This window comes from Enoplosus armatus, chromosome 13 (assembly GCF_043641665.1).
Source record: "Enoplosus armatus isolate fEnoArm2 chromosome 13, fEnoArm2.hap1, whole genome shotgun sequence".
NCBI lineage: Eukaryota > Metazoa > Chordata > Actinopteri > Centrarchiformes > Enoplosidae > Enoplosus > Enoplosus armatus.
Genome location: NC_092192.1, coordinates 8023993 through 8037455, shown reverse-complemented (window position 1 = coordinate 8037455; position 13463 = coordinate 8023993). Strand labels below are relative to the sequence as shown.

General features: G+C 39.7%; 1 protein-coding gene across 3 annotated transcripts in view; it reads right to left on the bottom strand.

Moving 5' to 3' along the window:
• Window positions 1–6902: 6902 nt before the first annotated feature.
• The window catches only part of dpysl3 (dihydropyrimidinase like 3), a 37705-nt gene continuing 31144 nt past the window's right edge, over window positions 6903–13463 (bottom strand). For 2 of the 3 annotated variants that reach the window (XM_070918109.1, XM_070918111.1), the window contains exons 12-14: window positions 11422–11601; window positions 9276–9447; window positions 6903–7043 (exon numbers count right to left, since the gene is read on the bottom strand). In XM_070918109.1, coding sequence (XP_070774210.1) covers window positions 6949–7043; window positions 9276–9447; window positions 11422–11601 — 447 coding nt within the window. In that variant the 3' untranslated portion in view covers window positions 6903–6948. The remainder of the gene's footprint in view (window positions 7044–9275; window positions 9448–11421; window positions 11602–13463) is intronic. The other variant, XM_070918110.1, reaches the window with a different exon arrangement.

Sequence of the window (13463 nt, the reverse complement as noted above, 5' to 3'; positions counted from 1 at the left end):
GGGCTGGCAACATATACTGAAAAATGGATGGCTTTGTCCCACGTGATCTACATGACTTGAGATTTGAGCTTGACACTAAGAGTACAAAACATCAAAATGGAGAGGTTATTAAGGTAAAACGAGGCCTTTGTTTTTAAGACAGCAACCACAGATTCCTCTAAGATGTAAAATAAAGAGCTGAACTGTAGGCTTGAGCGTGAATGGCTCACTTTATCATAGCAGCAGATACATGGTTGTAGTGGTCATTATGCTTAGCTTTACTAGTCAAGCTAACAAAGATGGTAGGATTGCAACATTTGGTACAATGTCCCAGCGCCATCACCTGCAGATATAGGCAAAACATGCTGCAAGTTTCCTTCACTTGTGTATGCTTAAAGTTACCACTGAGTCAATACAGAAACATCAAATGCAGTTAACAAACAATGGTTTTAAGGTTAAGCTTGAAGGTCCTTTCTTGACCTTGGAAATGTTGCTCAGTTAAGGCCACCAGATGTGGTTGAAAGCTTGGGACACACCAAGAAAGTGAACCTTCTGATGATGATTTATTTTGGACTAACCTTTGCCTCAATCTGCAAATGACCACCTGAGTCTTTAAATAAAGGTTTATAGCTATGAAAACATAGAAAAGGTATATGGTAGATGTTATATGTTCTGCACTGAACCTTGCTTTGCACATGCTTCTTCATCAACTGTAGCATTTATGCACAGAGAAACAAAAAAAATCTAAAGCTGTGAGTGACTACTTATTCCCTTAGGGATGGTTTTATAGACAAGGATTAAGCTGAGTCCTAGATAAGATTCATTTTTTCAGTTACTGTCTGCTTTGAAATTTGTTTTTGTCAAATCATTTTTAATGTACTTCCTCTTTTGTGTTGGATACAAGCAATTATAAACATGCCACCAGACAAGTCTGTAAATTTGAATTTGCAATTAATTGCTCCCATAGAAGAATACATTCTGCAACAACATTCTTGTGCAGACTGTATTCAACAGTAATTGAGCACCAGCTGACAACACAGTGGAAAAAATATTGATTTTCACATTTATTCATGTTCAGAGTAAAAAAAAAATACAATGAAGGAAACAAATAAACACCAGGCAAGGCAATATCCCTCATTCACACTGTACTACTACTGTAGACATGGTTAAAAACATAAGAAACAACACCTGCCTCTGAAGTTTACAGAGGGATGCCTTATACCATAGATATGGCACATAGCTAGTTCCCGTAAACTACAAGTGTAGGTAGTAAACCCCTTTTTCACAATCAGTAAGTAAATGTGATTTCTACTAATGCTTAGACATTCTATTGATCTTGATCTTATCTATCTGCAATACGACTCAATCCTTTCAAGTCTATGATACTTGTAATTATATTTAAAACATATTCCACTCTATTCAATTCATTACTGTTGGCACTTTTCTATTGAAAATTGATACAATGTTTTGACTTACCTTTGTGTTGTTGTTGTTGTTGCTGTTGTTGATGTTGTTGTTGTCATTGATGTAACTTTACAGATCCAAAGGTGGTTTCCTGTATATGTTGTATGATATAGTGGGATAGTTGAACAGATGGACTAATCCTGGGTAAACCCAGATTAAATAATATTTGTGAATGATTATCTTAATTTGTTCAGATATAATAAGAGTTCACTGCGTCAGATTAGTGATTGGTAATCATCTGATGTGGGTAATTCAACCCCTCCAAAAAGTGAACATGTAAAATAATCATAGACACATAGCATTTGATCCAGGTAATACCATTTTTCCACAAACATCTATCTAAAAGAATCATTTAGTCTGGGAACGTAATAGTTCCACACCTGTGAATTTCATTCCTATTGAGGTTTTGTTGTCATTCAGTTGTCACGGTTTGTTTATTGTATTCAAATGTGATGGAGTTGCAAACTATTAAGGTGTGCCTTAAATAATGACTTTCTTTTTCTGAACCAATCTGCCTATGCCTTGTGCTTTATTTCACTTTATGTCTTTCTGAATGGCCGTATTAATAATGATTATAAGTAAAAATGGGACAAAGAATGGCATCAGTAATAAAAGCTTATCAAAATCAAGAATGTAAAAGGTTATAGAAAGGGAAAAGGTGTTGTTCACGCTAAAAGTCTTTATGTAAACTAAACTTGGATATATGTACTGCATGCGTGTAGGTGCTGATTGTACTCCACCATCCTAGATATAATACTGCCCCCCAATGTCAACTGACTAGTAGTACAGTTACCTACAGAGGGGTGGAGAGACTTGGTATAACACACACAGTTAATATGCAAAGATTTAACTGAGCAGAAAGGACAAGCAGAACACATTTTAAATACCACCGGAGGGGAAGCCGAAACAAAAAGCATTCCCCAACCCCAACTTCAGTGGCCGCTGTTTATCTACATGAATCTGAACTTATTTGGCAAAGTGTTAGAATACTCTCTTTAATGCGTCTCAGGGCATTCCTTGATAATGAATCCTCAACATCAGACGTGCACCATGTACTTTTCCTATTCTCTCACAGTTTACACCACTTCCCAAGGTCATCTAGAAGGCTCAGTCCCCTCTCTCCTCCACAGTGGGCTGAGCTGAGGCAGCACTTTTCCACTTTAATGGCTGATCTGAGGGAGATTTTCAGTTGATAAATGCTTCCCCAATCTACCTGGAATTACCACAGATAAAAGCAGCAAACCTCAGTATATAATATAAACAAAATATTCTCTGTTATCTACTTGCTGTACAAACACACAAATGTTTAAGATCGTTCTCCTTTAGGAAAGGACTGGATAATAGCTAACAGCTGATGTACAGTATACCCTCCCGAAATATTTTCTCATTACAGTCAGATACACTTTCTCATTTTGTAACCAACACACACACGACTCCTGTTTAGAGTGAGGCTGCTGACTCATCTCTCTGTTCAGGCCTAGTCTGCATTTTACGATCGTCATCTCTGCCATCTGACATGATTGCTATGATGTCATGAAATATTTACTCACCATTAAACAATGCACCTGGGACCTTGCAGCAGTTTTACTGGTGGACCTCACAGTGAGGGTGAGTGTGCGTTACCCCCCACTGCTAGCGAACACAATGGGACTGAGTGGGTGCTTTATTCAGTGAGAGTGTCATGACTGTGCTGTTTTGTTAGAGTACTTTCATACTAGTACTTAACACAGTTCAGATACACCATAGCCTCCCATGACAAACATGATCAGAGTCTGTGAAGCAGGAACAATAATGATTATCCATTCGACAGAAAAGGAAAGAGATCTGTCTCACCTTTGTGAACTGCTGGAGTTGTGACGTTCACCCAAACTGCCTTAAGTGTGTGGTACATGCACAGATTCGTACTGCAACTTCTTTCAACTGTTCTTCTTTTATCTTTCCTCCCTGCAATATTGACAAGAAACACATAAATGTCAATTTGTTTATGTAAACCTACTGTACTTTTACATCCCAAAGACTTAGCAGGCGATAATGTTGACTAAGGCAACAATAAAAGCAGGTGGGAAGCCTTTTATTGTGGAGTAGCAACAGAAAGTGTTATGTTTGCATTAACAACAAGTGATGAGCTTCTTGATATTTAAAGGTTAAAATATATTATCTCTCTGGTTAGAACAACACAGGTAAGCAGTTAAATTAAATTGATTAAAATTTTACATTGTGAGGAAAAACAGATCCAAAAAGCAATTAAGTTGAATAATATCAGACATTTCAATTATTTCTGGGGAGTATTTGTGTTTATGACAGATATGAACCTTTACTATCCAGCTGACAGACGGCCTGTAGCCTGTGTAATAAACATGTAGGCATTATTAGACCAGAAATATATAACAAAATGATAACAATTTAAAAGTTATAGGCTACAGTTTGCTCTGTGATAATGAATCAACTGTAGAGATAACCTGAGTTAGTACCAGCTACACTGTTAGAGAGAAGTTAGACAACCCTAACTTTTTTTAAGGGACTGACCAGGGCCAGGCCAACGTTACAAACTATCACACTTTAGCAAAAACCAAGCAATGTACAGCTCAGTAATTTCTCTCTAATTGTATTCATTATTGGCTTGAATGAAAAAAACAATAAATGTCACAATATGAATAAAAATTACCTTGAGGTGAAACTCCTCGTTGGCTCGTTTATACGCAGGTGCGTGTTAACGTTAGTGATGCCACCATGTTGCCATAGGTCGGTTGAATTAGCTAACACTGGCGAAAAAGCAACTTTTTATAGACACTTTTAGCCTCCATAACAGGCATTTAGCGTTACTTAAGTTGCTCATTGAACAAATGTTTAAAATATGAACTAACCGCCTGACAGGTGAAATTGTCAGAATCAGTTACGAAGATTTTTTGCTGGTGTCAGCCAGCTGTAAAATATCAAAACACAACTTGAGTGCAGGTGTTCTTCTACGCTCTGGAGCAGTGTAGTGCTGCTCAGTGCTGCCCCTGGCGGCCGCCACATGGATTGCATCAAAATAGCATACTAGTCTGTTGCAGAGGATCTTAAGCTGTTGATCCAGTGTTAAGAGAGGGTTTTTTTATAAGGACTCAAATGTATCTTCTTTTTTATTAGAATTGTTACAGATCTGACATCTGATATGTCTGGCGGACTCACCACATTTGGGAAACTATACGAAAGGAGGGTGAGTGTCTAAGAGATGCTGGAACTGATGCTGGTGCTCATTTAACTAAAACCTCTCAACTCTGTCTGAATTGTTCACACAGTCAGTCACAGCCATGACTCACTGTCTAAATAAATGGGCTGTTCATAGACTGAATATACAGAGAGATATAGTGTCCAATAAAGTGGAAACTATAGCATATAAACACCCAGAAAAGATGTTGATACGGAGATATGGCGCTGTGGGGTCAATTTTGATTTATTCAGAAATGAGTAATGGTGTTTTATACAAATTATAGGAGAGACTTGACATGTAAAGTTAATCTGCCTGGATGGTGTTAAGAATACATGATGAACTGTATGCAGTTGAATTTACAGAGCTATTTCAGTACCAAAGTCACAAATCCAACCTGATGCAATATATGATTCAATATAAAAAATATAGCCTTACATTTACACAAATGATGTGAAGCCTGTAAATTGAGGTCTCTTTCTATACATTAATAATGACTATTTATATAAACCTTAATTTTCTTTGGTGCATACTTATAATAATAATATAATAAGAGATCTCAGTCAGTCAGTTGCAACTCATGTTTATTCAGGAAACAAATCATACCTCCACAACACACCTTATTTTTGACCTGCCATCTCTGGGTTTTGATACAACAGTAAAAAAGAACCAACATAAAAACAATAATAAAGGTTGTCAAACTAACATAAATACAACAAACCACCACTTGTGCCTGCCTCAGATTGCCACACCACTGCCAAATAAAAACGCCATCTCCTCCCCTCCCTCCCCCACAGTGGGACACAACAAAACCGCAACCCTCTGCCCTGTCAGAAAACAGCAGAGACATAACAAAGAGCTCTAAGTGCCCCGCAACACAATCAGAGTGTTTAAACTTAATTGGACCCAGTTATATTCAGGCTGATGTTGAATTAGTATTGGTCAAGACTGCGTTAGAGGGTTATGTTGGGATGACAAGGGATGGATGGTCTTCCCCTTGTCCTAAAATGAGAGCCTAGTTTGTCAGCAATGAAAAAGTAAAGCCAGAGGTGAAGTGATGTTATCTGAAAGCAGGTTTTTGTTACTTATTCATTTCATTGCATCTGTTTTTTGTTCTTTTTTTTTTTTTTTGCCCTCAATTTGCAAAGCTCTTCATTACAAGTTACGGTTGAGCTACAAGGGACAGTTGAGTTTATTTGTACTTCTTGTGAACAGGTTTTTATCTTTTTTCCTACTGTTCTCCTCCACAAGATGATTTCAGGATGACAGGAGCAGGCAATAAGCTAGGAGCAAATGCAAAGGACGGATTCTTACAATGTTCTTTTGTATAGAGCCATGATGGAGTGCAGGAAATAAAAACTGACATAAACCTTTTGGGGATAAAGAATAGTAAAAGCCTTTCAAATTAATTTTTTTCTTATCTTTTGTCTTCACAAATTTATCTTCCTTTTTTTAACATCAAGAATTATGCAATCAATACATCATGTGGATGGTATTCATCAAGCACCTCAGAGGAGGAGGGCTAAAGGATCAAGGATCACGTCACCCATGTCGATGTGGCCCATGCAGCTCCATGTCTAACAGCACTCCTGCTCTGAGATTTGATAAATACCTTTTACTTGGTCCAATAAACCCAAACAGGCTGCAACAACATCATTCACAAAGCTACATTACATCTACCGTATATACAATGCCACCTAGAGCTAATCAATGGTACTGCATGGTAATACATGGCTAACGTGGGATCTAATGTTATGTTTAGCTGACTATGGAGAAAGCAGGCTACTGAAAAGAGGGTGACATTGAAAGCCAAACAGGATGAAAGAACCATAGCATCATTTTGAGAAAAGCGGTATCCATTTTCCTTTCAAGAACAGTTTGTTTTCTTTCTGGGTTGAATGTGATGGTTTTACTGGTGTATTTTTCCATTACCAAAGCACCAAGTGCGCACGTTTTCACTGCATTTGTGGTGTATTCTATACAGAGAAGAAGTGAGGCTAAGACTGGTCATGTGTATTGTGCTTTGGTGGTAATTTATTCTTTAGTAGCAATTCCAAACCACTTAAATACATTGGTTGGGTTCAAATCCCCGCAGGAAAAGGGATACTGTTCTCAACTGAGCAAGGTAGCATTGTGACAGGTAAGGCATGAGGATTCAGTGTTTTGCTCTTTTAACTTTTAACTAATCATGGTCCTCTGCATCTCCTCCTCCCTCCCTCCCCTTTTCCCTCCCTCCCTCCCTCCCTCCCTCCCACCCTCAATCCTGCACTCTGGCTGCTGTCGTTTTCTGAATGCGTCCCTCGTCTTCCTGCTGTTTAACTGAGGGATGTGATGTTGGAACGACCACCAGGCGGCACTACGATACGCCGGCCAGCAGGCCTGATGGGGATGTCATCTGGGGTGGGGGGAGCTGGATGGAGAGAAAAGGAGAGAAAGATAAAGTTTAATGGAAAGAAAAGAGCAAAGCGTCCATGAGGCAGCAGGAAGAAAGAACAAGAAGGCCAGATTGAAAACCAGGAGAAAGAGAGAATTAAAGAGGCACTTTTAAAACACAGTGGTTTGTACTCAATGCTAGTCTGAGGAGAAATGAACACAGCATGATTTAAAATTCAAGTTATTGCTACAAATCCTAATGTCTTTTATTATGATTATGTTGTGATCTTATTGTGTATTCTGTGTTGTCATACACTCACATTATTACTTTCCAGGCACTAAAGTTGTTCATGACACATTATTATTGTCTATGATAAATGGCATGTGTCACTGAGGTGACAGGGGAGTGCAAATTTCAGCAGACCCTGCGCTGTTTGAGTGCTGCTGAAACATTAACAAAAGAAGCTACAGTTTGACATAAAGCATGGTGTTTCCAAAGGATGAGCCTGGGCATACATAAATGGAAAATAGAATGATGTCAGACTATGATACACTGCATCTAAGCAAACAATCCTTCCCATCTCCTTCCAGACAAATAAATTAGTTCTGCAGGTGGTGGCCCTGGAAAAACTAAAATAGATAGGAGACTGACTCATTCTGGGAGTATTCACACATATACACACATGCAAGAGTGCACGCACATAACCATTACAAAGCCTGGGAAAGCAGGAGCAGCTTTACTCCCCTCTAAATTCATGTACTCAAATGTGGAAATTCTTTCCAGCAGAGGTCACCTTCCTTTTTCATGGATGAGGTATCACACATCAGCTACGCTTGTAAAGACAGGTTGCTCAATACTGCCAAAGGCTAAACACCATTCTGTGGACTTCTCCAATCAAACGAGTTATAAAAATAATACACAAATTCACAAAGGTAGCCAGTACCATGGCGAGTACAGCTGTGTTCTGTCCGGGTTAAAAGAGGTTGCTCTCCTTGATTTACATGGACACATTTAGTCTGTCAGTGAGGACAGAAGGACTAGCTACAGTAACAGCTATGGCTGCTCTGTTTGACTATAAAACAGTGGAAACACTGACTATCTGATTTTACCATTTGTGCAAAGTTTCCCTCTTTGGTAGACTGACAAAAACTATTTCTCACATTAGTTTGCTAAGTCTAAGATAATCCAATGCTGACCTTAACACATGGGCACAATCAGACTGTCACTCAGCAGCTCGGCCTAATGGAACAGATGTTGAATGTGAATACATAGTGTGATCTCTCACATTAGATAGGCTTTCTTAATAGACCTTGTCCAGATGCCTGGACTGAAACTTTGTACGCAGTATGTTCTAGGCCTTGGGCCAAAATTCATATCCAGCGTGACTTACAAGAACTTAATTTTCGACTGTAGCTTGACATTACAGTACAAACAGGCTGCAGTTAGAGGTCACAGTGTCTTAAAGAGTAATCAAAAGTATTTTATTTGAGGTGTGAGATCCTATAAGAGAGGGATTCAGTGGGAGAAAGGGATTTAACGTGCATTTTTTAGAGATGAGTCATTCAAGAGAACAACTGATCTAACTGAGTTGGGGAGATTAAGCTAAAAGTACAGGGCTCCTATCTTGAATGCTAATTAATCTAAAAATATGTAAAATATAGCCACATCATAGACGACTATGGGTCGCAAGTACAGTTTGTATGGTTTTAATTTGGGGTAATGTTGACTTCATGTCAAACCACACTAAAGCAAAAACAGAAAAACAGCCAACTCTAACTGATTGTGTACATAAATCTAAGTTAATGCTGTCGGCATTGTGACTCATTAAACTCAAAGGACCTAAGGAAGCCGGCGTAATGACATGCATAAACAGACAAATTATCATATAAACAGTGTATAAACCATTTTCCAAAGGAGGGTGATATACTGCAGACAAATGCATGCCATACTGTGCACATCATCAAGTATGAAAACAGGATAATGACAGATTATTAGTTACTCTACAGACTTATTGCGATGGACTGTGAATGCATCATTCATGAGGAGCAACAACATGCTAAAATTCACATGACTGTTGTCCTTCACAGCATGAAGTACTGTAATAGCTGAGTTTGACATAAAAGGGGGGCGTGATGGTGGATCGACTGACGCACATGCATCCTCCTTTGATGTTTCCACATACAGTATAAATCAATACAGACCCAAAACAGATGAAAGGAAGGACTGGGTGATAGAGGTCTGGGGGTTGTATTAAGAAGCTGGGCTCACCGCATGGTGCAGGGTTACCTGCTAGACTAAATCCGGACTGGTGCAGGTTTCTGACGGGCTGTTTGGTGGGAGAGGTACGCGCAGAGGCCGAGGGGGTACCACCACGGGACATGGAGAATTCAGACACCGGGCCGTCGTACATTCCCCTGGGCACTGCCCTCAGGACGGCCAGCTACAGGACAAACAACAAGAGCAGAGATGGAGGTGGTGAAGAGAGAAATAGAGGAGCACAAGAAGAAGAAGAAAGGATGGGGGAGAACAAAGAGAGACATTATGGTTTAGTATCACAAAAGATTTAATGCAACCAAGTCCACACCTGTTTAGCATTATATGGTTGTTTGTGCAACTGTTTGTGTCTGAATTATTTATGCATTTTTCAGAGGGCCTTTTTCCTGCCGAGAACCAGTTCCAGATTTACACATCCACACTGACGCACACAAAGTAAGCAAACCCTTTCACAGACTGGAGCTGAAAAAGCACAACATACAGTATTCATATGTTCTCAAAGCAAGTTCAAACTTTATGCTAGTAATGAACAAGCCATTGTCTGTCTGTCTGTCTGTCTGTCTGTCTGTCTGTCTGTCAGTGCTGTGACTCAGTGGAATCTTGGGAGCTCTGTCAAGAGTTAAAAAGAGACATCTGTGAATGAAGAAAGCATAACAGTGACTGCTACCAAGATAAACAGCACACTGTTACTACAGCTCCATTTTCTCATCACCAGCCAGCTGCAAATTAGGAAATGGTTGAACAATGAGATTTTTGGCCTATAAGTAAGACGGCAAGAGAACAGGCAGCGGGGCCTGCTTTGAGTTTAAATTGTTGTAAATCAAATGGTTAAATGGGGTTAACTCTTAACACTGTGGAGGAGATAGGAATGTCCTTTTTTTATTCCTTTTTGTCTGATGATGAACGTCTGTGTTGGTCGGTGCCACCAGTGTGTACTCGAACAAAATGTTTTAAAGAGGCATTTGTAGTGTACAGGAATATGACTGCTATGAATATATGCACTCATATTCCTGTAATATATTTCATAACTTATTGTCAATTCATTACTTGAAGGTGTGATGCTCGTTTTTCAATTGATGTAACGTCACACTTCTCGCTTACAATGTTATTTCTCAATTAAATATATTGAAATGGTTTTGAAGAAACAGGTTTGCGTACCATATAACGAACAACAGTATTATTTCTATTTGAAACTTAATATATTACTTTTGATGAATGTGTGACACAAGACATTTCTTTATTTCTAACAAACTGTCATGCGTAGATACAGATTTTATACTGTGATAACAGTCTATATTATTAAATATTTATTCTGCCGACCTGTGGACACATTGGCTGCTGCTGAGACTGAGCCTGTAACGTTTCTGTAACAGCAAAGTCTTTGCAAACCCTTTGGCAACCTTGTGGCCTTTCCTGTTATAGAAGCAACATTCCTAAATAGCTTTTAGAATCAGATCAATCTTGTGAGACAACAGTAAATTGTGAGTTTGGGACTCATTTTAACTGTAGACTTGAGTAACCCTTTGACTGTATGCGGTAGGTCTGCCCTGGAAAGTTATCTTAATCCAAACTCACCATATCCTTTTAAAAACCATGATGACAAGGCCTCGACCACCCTCACTGCATGGACCTTTTACACTGCAGTGTAAAAGCGCAGCCAGCGCCCTGTGGCTGAACCTTCGAGGCTGATGTCAGACTTACTGTATCTCCCCCACATCCCACTTCACTGCCTTCATCCTTCCCACCCTCTTTTTTCCCCAAACTCCATAAGTAACTTCCTCGCTTCCAATCCAAAAAACCTTGACTGCTACCTTCCACCTTCCCTTATTTTCTCCTAATCTTCTCTCACTGCATTGTGTGTGTGTCATTTGTAAATGTGATTATCTAAAGCAACAAATATTCTTCCTTCCATCACCTTTATTTCTGAAACGTCTTTGGTGCTAAGTGGGTATTGTTGTGGTTTTTATTCTATTATTCTTTATCTGTTCAGCAGTTCAACTTAGCTTTGCACTGTACAATCTACAGTATCAGTGTTTGCCTTTCAAAAAGGACATACCCTTACACACCGTTCAAAGATATGACAACTGCCTCCACAAAATGATTGCTGTATAAGGAGGTTCGCTGTAAAACCTATATTTACCTGCTTCCTGGCTTTAACACGCTTGTAGGCAAAGTCAGGGTAGGGAGTGCAGGGAATGAAGCGACCCACGCCGGAGGTGACATGCAGGTTCCCATCTTCCAGAATAATCTTCCCCTGGCAAATCACCACTAGTGGGGCTCCACGCAGCTCCATGCCCTCAAAGACATTGTACTCAGCAGCCTAAAGCACAAATAGAAAATGATTGTTACTTGTGAAGCAGCACAAGTACATGGGCACCATATTCATATCAAAAGACATGTGTTCTTACAAAACATAGAAATACAAATTCATAGAAAAAGAGAGGAAAAACTTCACCTTAAGCCCTCAATAGAACATCCTGTCAAACAAGCCTGACTTGTCTCATATCAATGTTTTTAAGGTGGACACACTGTTTAAAATTAACAGGAGGAGGAACAATAGGGAACAAATTCAAACTATGAATCACAAGAAGTTACAGAGCTCTAAGAAAAGACACATAATGTTTATTAAAGAAGCACTGACGCAATGGTTGAACAAATAACTCCACTGATAGTAAGAATGAACAGAGTGGAGGTTTTAATTAATTTGTCATGGGGCTTTAGTCAAATTTGATCAATAAAATTTAATTTTGAACCTTCCCTTGAAGAACTGATGAAGGGATGGAGGAGGTGAGGAAGACAACAACAGGGGGAGCTGTGGGAGGATGGACGACGAGGCAAGAAGTGGAGGCATACACTCTCTTTCTCCTGAACCCTCTCTTAATCCCACATGCTCTTTCTCCCATTCTTTATCATTCATCACCTTGTTTCTTACACTTGTCTGTTTGGCATGTACAAACAGCTGCCATCATCCAGCTTGATCTGAATGCCTCTCTTTCCCTTCCTCTCACTCTCCAGTTGTCCCTCTCCTTTGTTGATTTATTCCTCTTTCTATGCCTGTGTCTCAGCCTCTGTCCTTCTCTCCCTCACCCTTTCTTGCTTGATTTATGTAATCCCTTGAGTTTTGCCAACCCTGTGTGCTATTCATCCTCCTCCAATTTCCCTTGTGCCAACTTTCTTTTTTCGACATGTTTGTGATCTGTGATGGTCCCCTCCCCTCATTCCATTGTTGCTCATTTCCTCTGCACACGGCCCTGTTTTCTGCTGCCGTCCAAATTCAGGCCAGAACAGGACATAACTAAGACTTACTGCATGCCAAACATGATGTCATGACTAAGCCGAGTGTGTGTGTGTGTGTGTGTTGTTGCTGCTGCCTGTTCTTGTCTATGTGTCAGAATATCCTTACATGCATCTATGTCTTTTTTTGGTTGACAACAACAAGCAATCCAGAGCAGATGTTGGTTTACTGATAACAAACTAAGACACAGCACAGTCTAAATTATATTTACTCAACAGGGGAAGACATTCCCCAACAAAGTGTGCTGGTAAACAGGGACGCTCCTGTTTGGCCAGGCATCAAACCATCCATTAAGGTGGATTTATTAGAACTGGGAGCTGCCGTGCTCTCTCTTGTTATTTCATCTGGAAGGACGACCAGCAGGAAATGAAAGGGTGACATCATTATGTAAGAACCCACGGATCCTCAGTGGATGTACTCCACATTTGGAGAAGACATATTATTAGTCCTTAGTTCTCTCTGTCTCTTTTCCATTCCTTCATCTGGAGACAGAGCGATGTTTTTTCTCTCCTACTAAACAACCAACATTAGGCCTTTACGCCAGGGAAATTTAAAATCTACTAATTTCACTTCAACACACATTGTTAGTAAATGTATTCTTCCCTCACTCATGTATTTGTGTGTATAAGCAGAATTTGTGCTAGGCTGGTAAAGCCTTCATTTCCTGTGCGGACACTTCCTATGCTGCCGAGTGGCCTGTTCTGGATCCTCTAATGTCTGTGTAATGGTAGAAACCTCATTACTCACATGTGCCAGGTGGACTGTACACACAGCGTTCATGTAAAATGTGTGTGAGTAAGACAGGATGTGTGTGTGTGTGTCTTTGTGAGGCCCTTGTCTCAGACCCTCAGAGAGGGGACAAAAAACATCTGCAATGGGATAATACA